Source organism: Aethina tumida, chromosome 1 (genome assembly GCF_024364675.1).
Source record: "Aethina tumida isolate Nest 87 chromosome 1, icAetTumi1.1, whole genome shotgun sequence".
Lineage (NCBI taxonomy): Eukaryota > Metazoa > Arthropoda > Insecta > Coleoptera > Nitidulidae > Aethina > Aethina tumida.
In genome coordinates, this window is record NC_065435.1 from 63843579 (window position 1) to 63865238 (window position 21660).

Below are 21660 nucleotides of genomic sequence, written 5' to 3' on the forward strand. Positions count from 1 at the left end.
GATTCCAAGAGTGAACGTAAGCAAATAGCAAATATTCTTGCGTCCATTACATATACTCATAAAGTAAATATGTAAGTTTTAATAAACAACTTAATTTCCGTCATAAATTAAACAAAATTACATCAACAACATAATCAATAATAAAACTAATATCTGCAAATTCCTTGGGAAATTAATAAAAAACAAAATAAATTAAAATTAAAAAAAAGAACTCTAAGAACAGCTTCGACCCTTCTTAGCGTACTCAAAATTAGTGAACTAATAAATTCTTGATCCATAGCTCGCCATTATTCTCTAAGAGTATTATCAATCTCTTCCAAATTTTGAGGCTGATGGTTTCCAGTATAAATTTGTCTTTGAAGACGTGTTCAATTAGACTGCAGTCTGTTGAACGTGGGAGTCACTTCATCCGATTAATTTAGATGATGATTTTGTAACGCCAAATTTAGTCTTGCATAGTGAAATTGGGCATTATCGACTGCGAAAAAGAAATCTTGTCCAAATTCTTGAGCAAATGGAATAATAATTCGTTAAATAACCAAGTCATGATCTCGTCTTTCAGAGATTCTCGGTTCATATTCTAAAAAAATTTGACTCCACACTATTACAGAACCACCTCCAACTTATGTTTTGCTCAAGATATCTTTCACCACGTTCACGCCATGTCCAAATATGGCTATCCGAGTGATATGTGTACCTAGACTCATCTGTGAACAAACAATTTTGCCATTTGGCTGCAGTCCATAGGCGGTCATCGTTGGTCAATGCTCTGCGGGCAAGCCTCCTGTTTAACAGAAACTCTCGTAAACTTCTCGCTGTAGCTTCTTCTGATGGTAGACAGACTTATAGCGATTACAACGTCTTAGCTCGTTTTCGACCACCACCATGTCGTATATTGGCATTACCAGTTTGCCGATAGCGATTCCAAACTCAACTTACTACACATAGGGAGTCATTATATATTAATATAAATTATACCGGCAAAATCTTTAGAAGAAAGTCGTTGCATTTTAGGGCTCTAAACAACAAATAAATTAAGAACGAACCTAATAAAATGTGTTAAAATCCAGAAAAAGTCTTTTTCAAAAATAAAAATTTTACAATAAATATATATTTTTGTCTTTTAAATATATAAAATAAACTTAAAACACTGACCGATTAGAGCTACAAATAATCAAATAATATTGCTTGACAAAACAAAACATAATGAATACATTTTTTAATTTAATTTAATCTAGAAAACTCAAATTATCCATTTCAAAAAACTCGCAGTGTATTGACAACCCGAAATAACAGTTTGCTCATTGTTGGAACGTAACCTTATTAATATACAATAAACAATTTGTAACCGTACAATCTTCAAATGTAACATCAAATTTGGTTATTAAGATGGAATTCAGATGTGATCAACAATTAAAACAACTCATGTCCAACAAAACAATATTTTTATTTCTAAATACAAAACAAGTGTGTTTAAGTATTGCACATCTAACACTAAATAATGAAAACATTTTAGCCACACGAGATAATTAAAATTAATCATGTTTATCTCTTGGCTTGCTCTTGTTATCAACATCATCATCTTTTTCTTTAGCTGCGTCGTCTTCCATTTTGATTTTGTTATTTTGGTGCATGTGTATTTCGAATATTGTATTTCGTCTGAGTGGTAAATGATTATTGGGCGCAATCATTAGCAAATTGTTACCATTCCTATCACACATTGAACTATTTTGGATAGAGGATCTTCTTAATCGAGCTCTGGACCTTAAAGTCTGACAGTTCGGCATCAAACTGTGTTGCCGAACTATGGAAGAAATATCTTCTGACTTTACGTGGACCTGAATTGGTCCCGAAGTATTCTTTTGCCATTCCAAAACGTTGGTAAGGAGCCGAATATATCTGAAAATTATTAATTATTTAATTAAGTTAAATGTTTAATAAACAATGGCAAACAGATTTGAAGGATTTTAATTACTACCTTATTGCCATTCTGAGGATTTCGTTCTTGGACAACTTCTTATCGGGGGGATGAGTCGGAACTAATTTTCTTAATTCGGCGAAGGCTCCGCTAACATTTTGTTGCCTCCACCTCTCCCTGCTATTCGTAAATATTTTCTTAACAATTCCAGTCGTCGGTTCCATGGGGGCCTAAATAATATTGTCATAAATAACAATGCTAATTATTGCACATTAACCGATAAGAAAATAATGATAATTACCTGCACTATTGGATGGGGGTTGTATCGCGAATCTGCTCTTTTATCGTCATCACTGTCGATGATCGAAAACTCGTCAGAAAAATCATCGTCTTCTGATAAAGAATCTTGATCGTGATGATTGAAACGACGCAGATTTGGGGACGATGAAGTGCTGTGATCTGTGTTGTCGCCATCAGCTGACCACTCCATTTCCACAGGACTAGTTGAGTTAAAAGTGATCATTGGCTAAATGAAAAACAGACATATGATAATAATTTGGTATAAACAATGCGGAGAATACTATAATTATTCAATATGGACCATGATGGTTAGTTCATTTTAATATATAATAACATATTTGACTCATTCAGACTAAAATTTTAATGTGTTTAAGAATAATATCATAAATCTTATTGAACATAAAAATTTTTTCTATACTCTTTTTTTGCGTTTCTTGGTAATATTTACGATAACATTTTGTAACAAATATAAAACTTACACTTTTTTTTAAATAATTTGTTCGACAATTCTAAAAAAATTCATCATATAAAATTAATCGTTTATTATGTAGATAATTGAACAACAACAAATGTGAATAATAATCACATGAGTCCCTAATGGTGATTGAGGACATTTTGCAGCTTCCTTTAATATACAAATCTAAATAGGTGTTAAGTATTTCGTTGTATCTATGAAGGGAGATTTAATAGATTATTATCATGTTACAGTATTTGGCCCATTTTTAACAATAACTTATAATAATATAATTTGATTATCGCGTATGAAAATCAAACAAAACTTTTCTTATATATTCTAAAAAACTAATTTCAACCACAAATTTAGTTAACATTTAAATATTTGTATTAAAATTTATTTCAAAATGTAAACAGACTGAAGTGAAGTGTGTGGGGTGGTAAATTAATAGAAATAAGAATAAACATTTCATTTATTGTAAAATTTTTATTTCCAAAAATTTTTTTATATTTAAATATATTGTATATTATTTGATTAATTTTTAATTTATATGTTATTTAACGCCGTAAAATGCCTCAAAAAAAAACTTTTTTCTGAAGATTTTGCTGCTCGAATTGCAGTTTTAGAACAAAACAATATTAATCAACAATAAATAGCCCAAATATATAATGTCAATAAGTCAGACAACAAGAAGATTGTATAAAGCTGGTTTTAGAGCCAGTTTTCAATATCTATTAAACAGGGTGCATAGGGTTAACCAACGACCACCGCCTATGATCTGCAGCTGAATGGCGTAATTGTTTCTCTATATTCAGGCTTCGTGCAGACGTTGGAATCATTACAAATCTATCTACTATCAGAAGCAAGTTACATGAAGCTGGTCTTACAGCCAGAATCCCTTTTAAAAAAGATACTCATATTAAACCGAGACACTATGAATCCTCGACAATCCCCAGGATGGATCCACCTTGTCATGGTCCTGGGGCTGAGTACCCATTCATCCCCAGGAAGATCTCGGATCTTCCTCAGATTGGTTTTGTTCTTCCGAACCCAGTTGACAGGACAATATACGTCCTTTTTCCCCCATATATGATTTATCATACTTGGTAACACTATGGTTATGATCGTTGGATCGGTGCCCGGAGAGGAGTTTTTAAACTTTCCCCTCTTTGTCCCCGAAAAAAATCTTCGACAATATCACGACTCAATTTGCAATATCATGACATTACTCGGATACAGTGTCTTGAAAGACAAATTTACATTCGAAACCACCAGCCTCAAAAAGAGAAGCTTACCAATGCTCTTAGAAAAGAATGGCGAGATATTATAGACAGATATTCACTTGATTGTGCCAAGGGAGGATGAAAGCTATTCATAGAGCAAAGAGGGACCGTACTAATTGGAAAATTGTAGGGGTTAATATTTCCTTTCTTTATTTTAATTAATTTTATTTTATTAATTTCCAAAGGAATTGATAGTTTTATTACTGGTTTAAAAGTTCTATTGTTGATACAATTTTACTTAATGTATGCAGAAAATTATATTGTTTATTAAAACTTACTTTAATAATGTATTTGTTACAATATAATGTCATTGTTATTCCGATTTTGAAATAACCCAAATATCAACCTCAAAAGATGAAGTATATAACACTTTCATAAACTAAAATTCACTAGTAAATTCTAATCATAGCAAGCCGTTCAAAATTACATATGTTGAACTACTATTATCAGATAAGCATTCTGCATTCATAAGTTCAAAAGAAATTTTGCCGTTATTATGCATGACGTGACATGAATACAATTACATTCAATAAACTAGAAACATAAGACAATATAACAATATATATATATATATATATATATATATATATATATATATATATATATATATATGCACAATGCACACACCATTGGTCAACATTCAATAGACCATAAAATTTTTGTTCATAAAACATATTCCTATGAAAAATCTTTGTTTGTGCTTTAATGTTTTTTAAATCCGTATCTATATACATAAACAAAAATACGTATAGCTATTTTCTTATCTTACGCAGAATAGGACAAATAATATAATGTTGGTCTAATGTAGATATACTGCCTGTAAAAAACGCAACACTAAGAATATATTAAGATATTTTTATAAAATTTGATGCCTATTGAATGAAATAAGAAATGATTAAAATTTGAAGTCAATCGGAAAACGTATTGTTGGTTTTTTGTTTTCTTTTCTTCATTTCATTAATGTATCACAAACAAGCGTTTACTGTTACAATTTGATTCAAGCAGTAATTTATACTAAACGATCAACATGCCTAGAGCACAAAGAAGAATTAATATTAGGCCATTAAACGAGTTTGATAGAGGTAGAATAGTGGGTCTGCATAAAGCAGGAATTTCGTTTCGAGAAATAGTGCGACGTTGTTGGCAGTCATGGATTGAAGAAGACAGAAGAGAAGGTTCAAGAAAACCCAGAGCTTACCCAAAGCCACAAGACCGTCGTCTTAGAATATTAGCCCTAAAGGGCGAATTGGTATTCGATCTGTTTATCTCTGTATAAGGTTTTTGACCCAAGGAGTTATCGCTTTTTTTCCTTCCTTCCTTTCCCCAATCGAACATGTGTGGGATATGATTAACTAATTTACAGTGCCATCCATGTATTCTTAATGAACCGTCTGAGATGAGGTATCACAAGAAATTGTCGATAATATAATTACATGCGATGCCACGACGTGTCATTGAGTGTCTTAATCAAAGAGGGAATCTGATCCATTATTATTTTCTGACACTTTATGCATTAGATTTTTGTTAAATTTTTTAATCAGTTACTATTTTGTAAGAGGTTAATAGTTTTCTAAAAAAAATTGGAATAAATTAAAATTTGTACTAATATGTGTTCTTTTATTCCATTATTGAAATAATCTCTATAGTCCCCAATTTTCGAATGAAAAGTTTATAAAATAATCGGGATATAAAAATTTTGATATGTATCGAACTGTATTTTAAACTAGAACTTATTTCACAAAACATTAATAAATTAAAGGTATAGAATATTACCTACCATATCATAAATCTAATTTCTAAATTTTATATGAGATATTATAGGTTAGTAATTTCGTGGTCTCATTTATCAAAAATCATAACATTTTTGAATTATGTTCTGTCTCAAATTAAGTTCCAAAAAGGTTATCTTTGTATGTATTCCATTCATACACAAATTTTTATTTTTTCTAGTATGTATTTAATTTTTACTCTAAATGATTTCTAGCAGTCGAACGAACTACTATTTATAATAAATACCTTCCACAGCAGTCTTAACGTTTGTTTTATTTTTTGTCACTTGATTTTAAAAGAACTCTTTTATCTTTTTATATATTTTTTACTTACAAAATCTGAGCACTCAGAAAAATATTCATTGATTAAATTTGGTAATAAATTTATAATGATTATATAACACCGAAATTACACACTGAACTCCGTGTCTCGGTATACCGTGGATCCGATTGTTCTTGAATCCCATATTATTTATTCTAGCACTTGTTCAGTTGTGGATAAGTCGGGAAAAAAAGTGTCCAAGGCGAAACATCAGCAACCTGAGTCGAAAATTATTTTGCTGGAACTGTAGGTCTGCGATGCTACGGACTTTCTAACACTTCTTACATGTACTGACGTAATATTATCCCTCTGATCCACGAGCTGGTGTACAGAATGTCGTCGCATATGTCTCCCCATGTTCTTCTGACTCTTTGACGGTCATCAATCACCTCAAAACGAAACCGGGATTCGTCAGAGAAGCAAATCTCACTTCATCCCATTTCAAAATTTGCGACCAAATACGGATAGTAACTGCGGAGATCAAAAGACCTGACGCGACGGGATATCGACAATACACTAATTGATTGAGCTGCTGCTGTATCGTATAATACTTCTTAATTGCGTAAAGTACCTCGATTTTTACAGAAAACATTCAAACCACAATAGGCACAAACCAATTATATTTTCGAACAGTTTTTAAAAAAACCACCTTAAAACCTACAATTCATCCCCGTTCAAAAGGACACTACTAAACCAAACAACACGTTGAAACAAATAACAAGAACAATAACGCAAGCCGTTAATTCCAATAAAATTTCTTTCAAATGTGAATAGAATGATGTTCAATGAAGTTTAAACGATATAAGTTTTTAAATCTTATATAATATTTTTTTAATCATCGGTTACTACAATTTATACCTTTTGAAAAAAAACTTTTTTATTTAAATTTATTTTATTAAACAATAAAAATTATTTTTAAGCAGTTGTTTTTTACATATTTGTGTCAGAAATTTGTCCCTTCTTTTTTCAAACATTTGTACCATATTTTTTAATGGTAAATAAGAACAATATTTTATTATTAGATCATATTCTATGTTTAAAAGACAAAAATATTAAATACATTTGTATTCTTGTTTTCAATTTTGAAGTATTTTTAGTATTTTAATTCAAAAAATGTTCATCAAATATTTAATAAACATTTTACAGATATTCCAGTACATATAAAACACTTTTTGAAATTGGTGATTTACAAAATGCATTTTATATAAGATATAGAATTGTTAAAATGAGTAAAAGTATTCGCAGTACTCGTTTAAAATTTAAATAGATATTCGAATAGTACTTATATACATATTTAATATTCATATATTCGAATATTTATAGACATTCACGTTATAGAGCTTCACAGTTTATTTAAAAGTCAATTATAACTAATATTAAACAGTTTAAGTAGAGAATTTAATTACTTTGTCTCAAAATTGTTAAATCATGGGCTAAAATAAACAATACACACGTGTATGTTTGTAAATTTAAATATTACGAATTTGCAGAATACAAAGTGATATGTTGAATCAAGACAATAAAAACAACGCCTACACATCAATACCCTACAAGTAGTATCAATTAACGTGTTCATAACAAACATTCGGGGTTACATGAGAACACTCACCATTTGTAAAACGCGTATAATAAATTGAACTCACACACTATCACCACTATATGTTAAATATTTGCACATAAAGTACTCACAATCGCACTCGGTGCTCTTTCAGGATGTGACTGGATCAGTTTTCGGGGAATATCAGCATCACACAGGATGTGTGTGGTTTTATCTACGGGTTGCAGACGCAGTTCTGGACCAATACGGTTAGCACTACGGTGGTAGGCGGGCTCGCTCAATCTCCACCCTCATCATTGTCAAGGGGTGTAAATGATCATGAAAGTCAAATATTGATTTATTTTACTAAGTCGTTAATATGCATTGTACAATAATATTTTTAGTGACAGCATTTAATAAAAATATAAAAAATATGATTTGATGCTTTAATATTTGTCGAAATTCCTCCAATTCCTTTTATATAGTATTCTAGTATATAGTATATTTGTGTTCTTTTAATTCATTAAAATTAACTAGAAAGTAACATTCATATAACAATTCACGCAATAAATAAAATTTATGGCACAGAAAATATATTCTTTCTTTATTACACATACTGAATGTACACTCTTAATTTGATAAAAAACTGTATAAGTATGTTTAATAATTTTAATAACTCGTATAATATTCTTATTATTTAATTGTTAGGTTCTTAATATTAATTGTTATTAATTAAAGATTTTGATTAAATTATATAATATAAAACTGATTCACTTTCATTAAATGTGCACATTTTAAAAAATCATATAAATTATAAATATTTTTAATTTAGGCGAAAAACCTGTTATTATTATAAAAAAGTTATGTTTATTCTTTATCTGTAAGTTTTAGCCTTAGGGGGTGCTTAGCTTATATCGTTATTTTATTTTGTAATTGTTGCTGTTGCTATTCAAGAAAAAATTACATTTTTAACATTTAACTTTAAAATATGCTTTTTAATATAACTTATTTAACAAATTAATCCATGATAATCACCAATTTTTTGGAAATTCATGTTACGAAAAAGAATTTTGGGTTCTAGAAAATTAAAACGAAATCATGTTCAGATTTGAGCTTCGCTTCAGAATTAAACCATCCATTAGATAAGATAAGAAAATAAATAATAATCATATCATATGAAAAATATCTAAACTTTATGGTGGATTGGGTAGAACATTCCAATTAACATTTTGAAACCTTCTTCTTGCGTTGTCGTGAAAAGGCAGAACGCCCTTTTCTGTTGAATAAAAAAAATTTCTTTGTTTAAGTTTTTGATGAATCTCGTCATTTTATGAACAATAAACAATTGCATTAACCATTTTACATTTGGTTAATATCTAAAATTCTACGGGCAGTCTTCCATACAGTTATCAAAAACTTTCTTGGGTTAAAACTTTTTTAAACAAATTTGTTGGTATAGCTTTCAGGATAACCTTGACACTGTTTATTTTCAAAGCATCCATTAAAACGACTCAACCAAAATCGTAAAATTTCGGTACTTACCACATCTTTTCCAAATATATTGCGATTTGCGACATGCTCAAGAAATATATTTAAACACATTTTCAGGAAAAAATAAATAGCATAAGCACTGAAAGCACAAAACCTTTTAAATGATTGATATGAATTGATCAAATTGATACAAAATGTTTTATAATATAAAAAATTATTTAAATAAATCATGAACCAAGAATTTACTTTTTTCGGTACCGATTAATATCAATTGTTATCAATTAAATGTTATGTTTAAAACATATAATGTATTATAAAATTAATTTAAACAAGTACAGCACATTTTATCAATAGACCCCATAAGACCAATAATAAATTTATACAATTTTGGCTAATAATGAGAACGTTGACAATTTAATTGACATTAAATTTATTAAAAACAAAGATAATTTCAGTATTATATTAAATATATAATAATTCCTATTAAACTTAAGAAGTTACCTTACTATACAATTGTCAATAATTCAACTACGCAGCTAATTAACAAAGAACAATGAAAATCAATTCACGTATTGTAAACAGATTTATTTAGTAAAGGGCGTTTCGCTAGGGGAAGTTACAAAATAGGGTGGAGCAATTCTTATCTCTCTAACCCAGGTGCCTTCGCTAACCGTGGAAATATCATCGTTTACTAAAAACTTTCAAGGATCTGAAGCAAATTGAGAATTTAAATTTAATTAGTAATTGTTACGAAATAATAGTAAATTGTTTGCTTTTTATTTATACACCAATAATTTTAATAATACATAGAATAAGTACATTTTAAGTAACAATACTAATAATAATATTCTAAAATAAATAAATCTTCAATGAATTAATTTTATTAAAATCAAAATCTCAACATTTATGACAAAAAAAAAATCTATTACATTCTCTGTTACTTAAAACGCAATTGCAATAATAAGTACAATATTTGTATATAGGTTGGTTTCTAAAATCTTAACCTTTATGATGAAAGAAACTTTTTTACATGCTTTATTATTATTTATTATAAACCAATTACTATAATAAATATTTATATATTTTTTGAGGTTAATTAAAAAAAATGTTTTCCTTGATATTTTAGTAAACCTTCTGTTTATTGTTTGTAGACAAGCTCGTATTTGTTTATTTGTTTTTACCATTTTATTTAATATTCCTTTTTTAAATACAAAATAAAAATTAATTGTTAATTAAATTTTCTCTTAATATTCCCTCACCTCAAGCTAAAAATAAAAATACGTTGAAAGTTATAAAATTACACAAGTTTTAACATAACATAATTATTTCAAATTATTTTCCATTTTTGTAATATCGATTACTGAAATTAAATTTAAATAAGGTTCTAATCAAATTTTCAAAAAATTTAGATAGTTTTCGCAATTAGACAAAATTTAATTGTAAGCTTTAATCACAATAAAAACAATTCTATTATTTTAATATAAATAATTATATGCATAAATATTTTCATCTCTGTAAATGCAATTAAAATAATACACATATAGTTATAGTTCCTTAATATATTTTTTACTAAATTATTCATAAAAAAGTTAAGTAGGGTCATTATGCTGACACAAATTCCCCATGAATAGCTAAACTCATTCCCCTCGACTAATGACGGATTAAATTGACCACTGATATGGGGTGCCCCATTCAATTCTAATATGATTTTTATTAGTTACAGGAGCCACGTGCCTCAATATCAGCAGCCGCAGCCCCATAAAAAACGTGGTGGGAAACACCTAAAATAACTTTTCGGCACGTTTCCATCAATGTCGTAGGGAATTTTTTTATACTTTAATGGTTATAGGTTGGTTTCTAAAATTGGTTTATTTATTGGATTAATTTTGTACTGTTAGTTTGTAAAAAGCAACCAATGACACCATACAATAAGATATTTGTCGAAAAAAAATTATAAATAATTATTTAAAATTAAAATTATTTTTAAAATAATAATTCAAAAAGTAAAATTATACGCTTTATAAAATATTGAATAATATTATATTATTATAAATAAATTATTATATATTACACTTTTAGTACTGTTTTGTCAAAAAATTATTTATTAATTATGTAAACATATGTTCCATTCCGAGTATAATTTACACAGAAATTTCATACAGATTTTCAGTATTCCCCAATGTGATCATAACCAGATAACACCCCATCGAGTGTTTATTTTAATTTTCATGATCACTCGATCCTAATGCTGTGACAAAGGATGTTTTGACGCGTCAATATGAAAATGTAAATAGGGGTGTAGCGCAAGTCAAAAGGGGGTTGGGTACCCGTCAATGTTTCTCTTAAAGTGTCATTATGGCCAAAGTGTGATCTGTTCGAGGCTGATAGAGCACTAATAGGGATTAGAGATTTCCTTCCTCTTCCTGTTCTCATGTGTTTAGCCAGCCGAAAAAATTGTCCAGATTATTTTGCATTGTCCCACGGGTCTGTGCCTGCATAGATTACAAAGTAACATTATGACTGTGAAAAAATAATAAACAAGTTTATTTATGTAAGAATTTTTAAAATAATATTTTAAATAATAATTTATTATTAAATTAATTAATAATAATTTAATTAATAAAACAAAAAGAAAATGTTAATGGTAATTACTTTCTATTAAAATCATTTATTCTGTTAATATTATTGTTAATAATTAAATAAATCGATAATATTAATTAATTATTCAATAAATAATATTTATTTTTATAAAAATAATAAAATTCACAGATAGGATGGACCAAAGTCATTTTCGCCGATACGAATCTTGATCGTGGGAAGCTTAAGTTGATCCGAAATATAATTTGTGAAACACGCGCGACAAATCCGCCTCATCCAAATTAATTAGGGTTCGAGGGATGAAAAGATCGGATAATAAAGATTAAAAATTAAGCGCAAAAAGTCTCATCCTCCAAACACTTGCTTGTTTGCGAACAAAAAAATTAAAAAACCTTTCTCACAATTTCTACTTAATATTTTCTATATTTATATAACTGAATTTAGTTGATTAAATTTTAATTAATAAAAGCGGGAAGAATTAACCAACATGTTTGACGATTCATTTTCGTAATTTGATTGGTGATCTAATGATTTCTTCTTTTAATATGTACTCTAACGTAAATAAATAACAAACATTTTTAATTGTATTCACTTTATTAAAACAGCCTTGTATAAAAATATAATTATTTTTACATATTTATTCACAGTTAAATATCACGAAAAGGCGAACAATAACACCAGTACCGGTACAGTTAAAACACTGACGATATAAATGGCGGTCCTTGGTTCGCACTCAGATACGACAACGAATTCTTCATTCCATAAAGTTTCGTTATCTTTGACTGGTAGCTCCATTACCAGTTTTTCAGATGAGAAAAATTTTAGATTTACTGCGCACGTTTCGGATGTGTTCTTACAAACCTCAACAGGATTTGACACGTTATAAACGGTCTTTTTCAATCGAAACTGAACTCGAATGTAATTTGGTTGCACTTCGTTTTCACTACTGAATACAAAGAAATAATAACCATTTGAGGGCACCCTGCAAAAAATTATTAAATTTCTAAATCAGTTACTAGTAATTTAAATACAAAACTTACTTATAAGTAACAGAATTTGCTAGATAGGTTTCCTCCGCTTCGTCTTGGGTTAAATTTGCATTGCAATTGTGATGAGGCGTTAAAGGCAAATTCAAAATTAAACCCGCACAATTCAGTAAAGCTTCTTCTGAACTTGAAAAAGACGACCAAAATTCGCTGTTACTCATGTCGTTCAGCGTGGTTTCATTTACAGTTCCTCTATGATCAGCAATTCCATCTGGTGTAAATCCCTAAAAAGGAATCATTTATTTTTTTGTGTTGACAAGTTAATACAATAATAAAATTTACTTCTTCAATTCCCTGATCATTGTGTTCATCATCGTCTACCAATTGAGAAGCCATTGCAGTTTGAATAATCAAGTCTCTCTTCCTTCTTCTAGCATTATCAATTGAATCGGCAAAGTCAACCGCTGGTTTGGAATAATGGCGTCCTACCACATTTAAAATATGATTATCCACATTCTTCTGATTGGGTTTATTCTTAAATTGATTGTTCACCTTCTTTAAAATATCCGAACCTTTTTCACCCATAGCTTCCAGTTTCTTAATAATGTCTTTTAAAACCTCCTGTGAATTATTAGTTGTATTTTTCTCATGGACCGAATGTTCTATGTTCACATTATTCACTTCATCTTTGGCAATTGTAGAATTTCTCTTTATATGTTGATGATCTTTCATTATCAAACTGACATTTTTCACTTTTCTATTCGTTTTCTCCTGCAACGCATCCAAAATTTGCTTAATTACTTTTGGATCCGACACGTCAGTGGTGTCTACTATTTTGTTAATAGTATGTTTAGACGACGAATTCTTGTGGATTGGATGGTGAAACTCCACATCTTCTCTGTGCCGTTTCATGAGATCCGGTTCATTCGCAGGTGCTTTTTCCCCTTTCGGTTTTTCCGAAGTTCTATTATTCGGGGCCACGTACGTGCCTTCTTTAATGGCTTCCATCAACTCGTCCAGTTCTTCAGACGAATTGTCTCCGATGTAAGCGCACTCGTGGAGATGCTTGTGCCCCTTTATCACAATCAAAGATGCGCCAGGCCATCTAAAAAAAGACATACCTTGTATGCAAGGAAAAATTACGCATCTAAAATATACCTGACGCAAGATGAAACGGTCACTGATGACCCTGCTAATAGATAGAAGCCCCAATATTCTTTCGTGTCGTCTTCTAAAACTAAGTGCCTCACCATTGAAAGGTGCTGTAGATTTGAAGACATGTGCGGAGCTTCGGGTAAAAGAAATGCATTGAATGTGGTGTTCACCTTTACAAGTTGCCTCTGGAATATACAATAATATTGTACTAAATGAAAAACTTTTTGCCCACTTCGAAATAATAATTTTATAATTATTAAAATTCATAAATGAAGGAAAAGTAATTTTTGAAATAATAATTCAAGTAGCAAAATTACAAATTTTTATCTTCTGTTACAATTTAATTATTTGATAATATTATATTGATATTAATAAATTACTATATATTATGATGATATCTGCGTTCATACTAATGAAAAGGTTATCAACTCAAAATTCTTCAAGTTACTAGAACGTAAAACATTATAATTAAATAAAATGAAACAAATCATTACAACAGTATAACCATATAAGAATATACTGTTAATAAAATGGAATATACAAGGTGTTTCACAAATTTTAACCACATACTCACTGCTACATAAGAAGTCCATTAAAAAAAAAAAAAAATGTGATAAATCGGTTACTTATGCAACAGTGAGAATGTGGTTAAAATTTGTCAGTTAAGTTGCGAAACACCCTGTATAGAAGGTTAAAAAGAACGGTGTGCTAAAATTGGATTCGGCGGGCCAAAGCTTGCATTCAAATCAATGGGTACAATTTCGAACAGCTTTTATAGATGGATTAAATTATTTTTAATCTCGTTTCCTGATGTTCCATTACAAATTCTTTAAATGGACATCTTATGTAACAGTGGTTATGTGGTTAAAATTTTTCGGATAAGTTATAAAACATCTTGTATACTGGTTTTGTTTTTTATAAATATTGTAAAAATCTTTTTAAACACTAATTCTAAATTTCAATACTTTTGAAATTGTTTATTATAATGTTGAAACACATTCAGATATAATCTTATTAAAATTTTGGATGATGATTTATTCACATAATGAAGTACCACAATGTCTACAGAATATGATAATCTTTTTATATACTTAATCTTAACCTAAATTTTAATATTTACATGCGCAGTACTTATGGATAATAATATAAACGATTTTAATATTTGCACATGTTACAGATAATTTTGCATATATCACAACCTTGAATTATGACGATTAGGAAAATTACAATATATAAATGTTAAACGCGTGCGGTAGCACTCTAATATTTATACACAGTATTATTTTGTTCAGACACAATAGTAACAAAGTGACATCAGTGTCAAGATAATACTATTAGAGATTGAAATAAATAAATAATGGGAGTTTCCTAAAATTTGCAATACAAAATTGCATATTGAGAGAAAACATACTAACTGACAGGTACATAATTAATTTAATTATATAAATTATATAATATATATATATATATATATCAATAATTCTATAGTTAATTTATTTCTTAAATAAAATATTATAAATAATATTTTTAATACACATGGTATCCCAGAATATGTGGATAATTCTACAGAATACCATAAAAATTATTATATTATATTATACCAAGTGTTTTAAGAGTTATTTTAGAATGTTGAATTTTGGCGACGTAGAGGTTCATATGTCAGAAGGAACTTAAATGAAAAATTTTAAGAATTTCTCACATTATTTTAATACATTCTGAATAAATTCAGAATATTCATCAAATATCCAAAAAATCGATTGTTGTGATAAATTATTAAGTGTTCGGTTTAATCTCTTATTAATAACTTACTGTGTTCACAAAATTTATTAATACATTAAATTAATACACTAACGATTACGCAATGTACAAGGTGTTTTAGAATATGTGATAATTCGTTGAAAATGCTCAAAAATAACAAAAGAATTTCATTCCTATTAATGATACGTTGGTAAAAATCACTTTTTTATTAACTTGAAATACTTAGCAAAAATAATATTTTTTATGGTAGATGTTGTGTAAAAAGGTTTTCTCCAAAAAATATTGTCGTGACTTTAAAATACAAAATAAATAAACATTATTATGTTACATAGTTACCAAATACTTTAAAAGTTATTCAAGAAAAACGGATTTTGAACAGTGCATTTTAGCATTATTTTATATTATTTTATTGCCTTTTATATGAATGAGTGATAACCCAGGGACACCCTGGATAGAACAGTTAACGAAATAGTTATTGTATATTTTGATTAGTTGCTTAATTAATGATTAATTACTATTTTTAAGATAAATCATGCATATAATAATTGAATTTGATGGAATACTTACTTGACACCACGTGGTAGACACCTTATTATCCAATAGCCTCATATCCGACATCGCCAATGGATACAGCTGGTGTCCGTAAACCCTGTACCTCATGTAAAGTGGCACTCCCAGAAGGATTGCGGGCAATATTATTCCCAAGATACATAATTTCACAACCCGAAGAGGTCCTCTCAAACTCCTGGGAGATTTCTTGCACTGCGTTTGTTTGTTCAAGGGACACTCTGTAACAATCATGAGTAGATACTAAGCATCTAAACCAGAAATTGGGACAGACTTTTAAATTAATCGACAAATGACGAAGAACGTAATTGCCTGCCACATGCGTAGGTAAATTAATGTATAATCAAATGTTGGGTACTTTTTGGTAGGAAATTCCAGCTAACACAAATTATAAATTTCTAGTTTCTGTTTATTTGTTATGTTATCCTAGTTCATTGCATTTCAGATTCATTAGTTTCGTTGTGGTTTTGTGGGACACATTTACCCATTGAAAACATATCAGGTACAAATTATTACTCCTTGTGCCATGTGCAGTAATATATCTAATCTGAAAGTAGCTCTTAACAACTAGATTCATATCATTCTAGTAGATGAATAATTGTTTGTCTCAGAAGTGACGATTTGATTGACAGATATTTGAAAGTAATTAACAAATTATGAGGTTTGATAAACTAGACGTACCAGTGGAAACAAGATAATTTTATATACTATCCTTTCATGTAGTCAAAATTTTCTTTTAACAATATTAAAAAATGAAATAGTGATTATCACAATATACGTAAAATGAATGGTGTGCAACGTAAAAGCTAAACAAAACGGACTCACCTCTATACGGTAAAATTCGATTTCGTATAATTGCAACGGAATTTTCTAACATATTGCATTTAAAATTTCTACTTGGCCCATTTTAAAACATAAAACATTTTTCGTTTACAAACATTTACAAATATAATTAAACAAACTCGAATGTTTAAAAAAACGGACTATTCGATCAACGAGCAGCATTTGCCAATATTTAAACTGTACAGAGCGTGTTATAAATTGTTTAGATTTTAGTCAAAAAAAATGTCTTTGCAAATTATATAAATCGTTATATTAATGATTACGTTGTATGCCAATATTGCCGATAATCAAAACAAACACAAACCAGTTAGATTAATTGATCAAATGATAATTATTTATAGTTGAAAATTACATACATACATAGTGCATTTATACATAATGTTCAATGACGAGATAGACAAATTATATATTTAGCTGCTATTGTAATCTGGATTTATATTTATTATTTTATTATTAATATAACATATAATAATTGTATGGTGTGTTTAAAAGAATATACAGATGTCCTCAAACAAGTTTTCACAGCAATCATATTTAGAAATATGACAATTAAATTGAAGAGTAAATTTGTTTTAATCATTAGAGAAAAATATAAAAACAAGTCACATATAAAGTGTTTATAATTTAGCTACTTACTCGAATTTAACATTGAACAGATAAAGAAGAACAGAAGAGAACTTAATTTACAATGTAATCCACTTTTATTGTAGAACTTGCAAAGTATGATATGATATTAACCGTGTAAGATCTAAGTTATTCGGTGTTCTATTTTATTAATAATTACTATTACTGACAATAAGGCATTTCCGAATGCCTATACTTGTTTATTGTAATGTTATATTTGACATCGATAGTACTACATACCGAATGGTTGAATCGCCAGAGCCATGTTTTATAAACAATCATCTATTGTTTTATTAAATAAAAAAATAAATAAATAGTATAACAATAATTATAACTAGGAAATAGTCAAACGATAGTTATTTAAGGACCTGTAGCGAGTACAATCATATAGGAGTTGGTGTCATTCCAACCCGCAGCAATGATCCTTAGCCATATTAAATTAAAAAAAATAGTTATATTTTGTTTTAATCAATAATAATAATATTTTGTTTTAGTTAATAAGGCCAAAAAAACCACACGCACGACGAGGACAAATTGTTTTACTTGATTCGCAAGGAATCAGTGAAGTAAAAATGATAAGATCAGCCGTTTCAAACATCATCTTATGAAAACAGACGAAAGTGTGGAAAAAAAACGACGAAGAGACAAGACAAAATAATAGAAAGAATGTCAATTCAAAATTATAAAAAAATACTACAAAAAGTGTTAGAAATTAGAAAGAAAAATGACATTTTTACGTTTGTAAACGTTCAGTAAAATGTAATTTACATGGACCAATGATGGATGAGAAACGTAAACTGAGATTGTCGTGGGCTAAAACTCAATTCAATGTTGATGATAATTGGGCAAAAGTAATTTGGTCAGATGGATGTAATATACAGGTCATCAAATTTCATATAATACATAAAGAGTATAATGTTATGGGATTGTATGACTGTCCAAAGATGTTCCGAATTTTACCTGTGCCAGCGTTGCATGCACAGTGATCCTTATATTACTATGTTAGGTGAAGTGCTGAAACTTTCTATTGTTAAATTGAGTCCGATATATAAGATAATTTAACAATATAATGAATATAAGGCTTTGGTTTCCTGAGTTGCTTATATTACTATGTTAGGTGAAGTGCTGAAACTTTCTATTGTTAAATTGAGTCCGATATATAAGATAATTTAACAATATAATGAATATAAGGCTTTAGTTTCCTGAGTTGCAATGACCACCAGAGCCTTCTATCGAATACAAATTCAATACATATATATACTTTATTTTAAGAACATTTATAACAATTTCGAAAATTGAAACTGCAGATTTAGTCGAGGTTGTATTTATTTATAAACTCCCCAACTCCCTTTAAAATCACGAGTGTAAATATGTCAAACTATTAGAAAATGAGTTGTGTATATATCTTATTTATTATTTTATCTTATTAACTAGAAAAACATAATTTATACAATTATGTTTTACTTAATATTGTATATAATATTTTCAAAAATATTTTGAATTCGGCCCCTTTGGATTTCGCTGAAATTTTTATATATTATTAAATATTGATTTTCCATAATTACGACTTTTCTTGTTTCAAATAGTTATACCTACATCAAAAATTTACCAAATAACATGTTTTTTTAAGTATTATTAAATAAACTTTAAAAATTGTTTTTCAGAAATAATTAATTTTTCAAACTTCACTATTTTAATTACTTTTGTATTTTTTTACAAATACAATTTTCACTTATCCTTTATTGTGCCGATTTTTTCTTCTATTTTATTTTTCCTAGTTTCATAAGGGAAGCATATTATTAGTAAGTACATAGAGTGGCAATTAAAACAAAAGAGTAAGTAGCTTTTGAGTAATTAACCTATCCGAAAGCCTCCCAGAACATATTTTAAGGATACTAATCAATCTAATCTAATAACTATTTCACGTTGTATCGTCATATCACGTTCTTTTTTATTCGATAGATTAAAATAATATATTTCTATATCAAAAACTAACTATAATTACAATAATCAAAGAAAACTAAATTAGCTAACCTGTTTATAATTAACCAAAACATTGTAGTTACAGTGAAAAGCAAATTTCTAATATGCAATATTAGATGTACATTCAATATAGTACTATACTACCTAATAAACTATAATGAATTTATTAAAAAAGTTAAGTTGTTAGTACTTGTCTATTTTTGTTGAATTATTTAACAATAATGAATTAGATAGAATAAATAACAGGGAAAACATTTACATAACTTTAAACTAGTTAATCAGAAATGATTCCTTTCACATCAGCTCCATTGTATTGAATAGTTTATAAACAATCTACGCATATTAGTTTTCTTGATTATTTCAGATACATTAGCCGAGACCTTTAGTTGTGTCTTCTAACAACGTTTCAACTAGTTTGTCTAGCTGTCTATCATATCTAGCGAAAAATAAGATATCAGCATTAATCACATGATATTAGTAGCACAGTATAGTATGGATTCCTCAGGAGGAACGCGTACTTAATTATAATAATAAAATCGTACGTAGTACTAATTCGGTCTACATATCCGTCGAGTTTTAATAAAAAGTCAATTTTCGAAGTTTCTTATACCAGAAATTCAAACTTGTTCTGAACGTAACTTGGACTAGTAACAAAAGTAAAATGGGTTTTCCTCATTTTCAATATTAAAGTGAACTTATTTATATTTCGCACTTTTATTTTTATTTTTTTAATTATACACTTTTAATACATATATATGTGAATATATAGAGGTTTTAGGAATTGTATTGTCATTATGATATATAACGTCAGGTTCGTTTCAAATAGTTCAAATGATTTAAATGATAGCATCAAAAAGAGTGTGACCAGTGCATTGAGCTAGTTTGTGTTCCATATTCGTGGTAAGTAACCATTTAAATTATTTATTTATTATTAGTTATAAATGAAAATTGTTAATTTCAATACTAGAAAAAGTTAAGATTTCTCAATGTAAACTGCTTCCTTGAAGTTTCCACAAACGACCTCTTTATTTTCATACATGCTTAAAGACTTTCTATTTTCTTATTATCTACAAACTACAAAGATACACACACATGTAGATATCTATAAATATATATTAGTAACAAAAAATGTGTGATGGCACGAAATGAAAATGTCAATATTTACAGATACTGGTGTCCGTTTCTTTAATTAAATAATTTTTAGGTATATAGAATATATTAATTAGATATCAGCAATAAAATTGTTAATAACTTGATACCTTCTATGTTGTGTCGATATCCAGGCATTGCACTTAAACAAAACTTTTTAACAATCACTTCTGTGTTTAGAAAAAACTGGACCGACACAATATAACCAACGTACTAATGTGCTTATATTCTAGTAATAAAATCTTATCAAAAACAAAACTATTTTTATCTTATTCATAAGATCACACACACGAGCTGCAGATCCCCACTTTCTATTTTCAATAACGCGGAAAATTCTTTAGAACCTATATTTGGAAAACAGCGACACGTATGAACCGTTCGACTCTAAACTGTCTTTGAACTAAATGTAAATAAAAATAATCTACAAGACACAAATCAAACAAACAAAATGAATGATTATTACTATCTGTAATTGTAATACTGTTATTAGGTTCGCCGTGATAATTAAATGAACACTGTACGTCTAGATAATCATGTTATCAAAATATCGGAAATTATTAAACAAATATAATTTGATTTTGAGTATTTTATAATTGTCGTGGATATTTTAGGATGAATCTTGTTATTGATTAATCATATAATAAATATTAATATCCTTTTCATCAAAAATTATCTAAGCATTTAGAAATCGTTTAAATCTTATATACTAAAAAGCTTAATTCTCAACACATCATAAATGATATCTTATTATATTAATATTAAACTAATTATCCAAGAAATCGACAACAATCATTTAACTGATTTATTACTGACAAATGCCGTGTTGCTGCGTGGGTTGAGGTAAATTTTGCCACATACTCTCTCATTTTGTTAGTCAAGATTACAAAACAATTACAACTACTAAGAATTGTCAAACCTAAATC

General features: G+C 28.5%; 2 protein-coding genes across 3 annotated transcripts; both read right to left on the reverse strand.

The window, feature by feature from the left end:
- Positions 1–1466: 1466 nt before the first annotated feature.
- Positions 1467–7743, reverse strand: LOC109595777 (uncharacterized). The gene is made up of 4 exons (XM_049970613.1): positions 7656–7743; positions 2220–2444; positions 1979–2148; positions 1467–1899 (listed from the first exon to the last, which is right to left on the reverse strand). Exons 1-4 carry the CDS (start codon positions 7656–7658, stop codon positions 1536–1538), a joined length of 762 nt encoding a protein of 253 aa, XP_049826570.1. The 5' UTR covers positions 7659–7743; the 3' UTR covers positions 1467–1535.
- A 4504-nt stretch (positions 7744–12247) lies between these two features.
- On the reverse strand, positions 12248–21109 carry LOC109595790 (uncharacterized). Of its 2 annotated transcripts, none has more exons than XM_020011209.2 (6): positions 20848–21109; positions 16139–16359; positions 13817–13998; positions 13001–13763; positions 12713–12942; positions 12248–12654 (listed from the first exon to the last, which is right to left on the reverse strand). In XM_020011209.2, the coding sequence occupies exons 1-6, from the start codon at positions 20873–20875 to the stop codon at positions 12327–12329; spliced, it is 1752 nt and encodes a 583-aa protein (XP_019866768.2). In that variant the 5' UTR covers positions 20876–21109; the 3' UTR covers positions 12248–12326. The 2 variants fall into 2 exon arrangements, with proteins under 2 accessions (XP_019866768.2, XP_049817865.1); XM_049961908.1 differs by lacking the exon at positions 20848–21109 and adding an exon at positions 16964–17141.
- Between the last annotated feature and the right edge of the window lie 551 nt (positions 21110–21660).

Coding starts and splice junctions, on each gene's coding strand:
- LOC109595777 (XM_049970613.1), bottom strand. Junction 2,149..2,219: donor ACCCCCATCCAATAGTGCAG/GTAATTATCATT, acceptor AATATTATTTAG/GCCCCCATGGAACCGACGAC. Junction 1,900..1,978: donor ATCCTCAGAATGGCAATAAG/GTAGTAATTAAA, acceptor AATAATTTTCAG/ATATATTCGGCTCCTTACCA.
- LOC109595790 (XM_049961908.1), bottom strand. CDS start 17,015: ATGTTAGAAAATTCCGTTGCAATTATACGAAATCGAATTTTACCGTAT. Junction 13,999..16,138: donor TGTCTACCACGTGGTGTCAA/GTAAGTATTCCA, acceptor TGTATATTCCAG/AGGCAACTTGTAAAGGTGAA. Junction 12,655..12,712: donor GCAAATTCTGTTACTTATAA/GTAAGTTTTGTA, acceptor AATTTTTTGCAG/GGTGCCCTCAAATGGTTATT.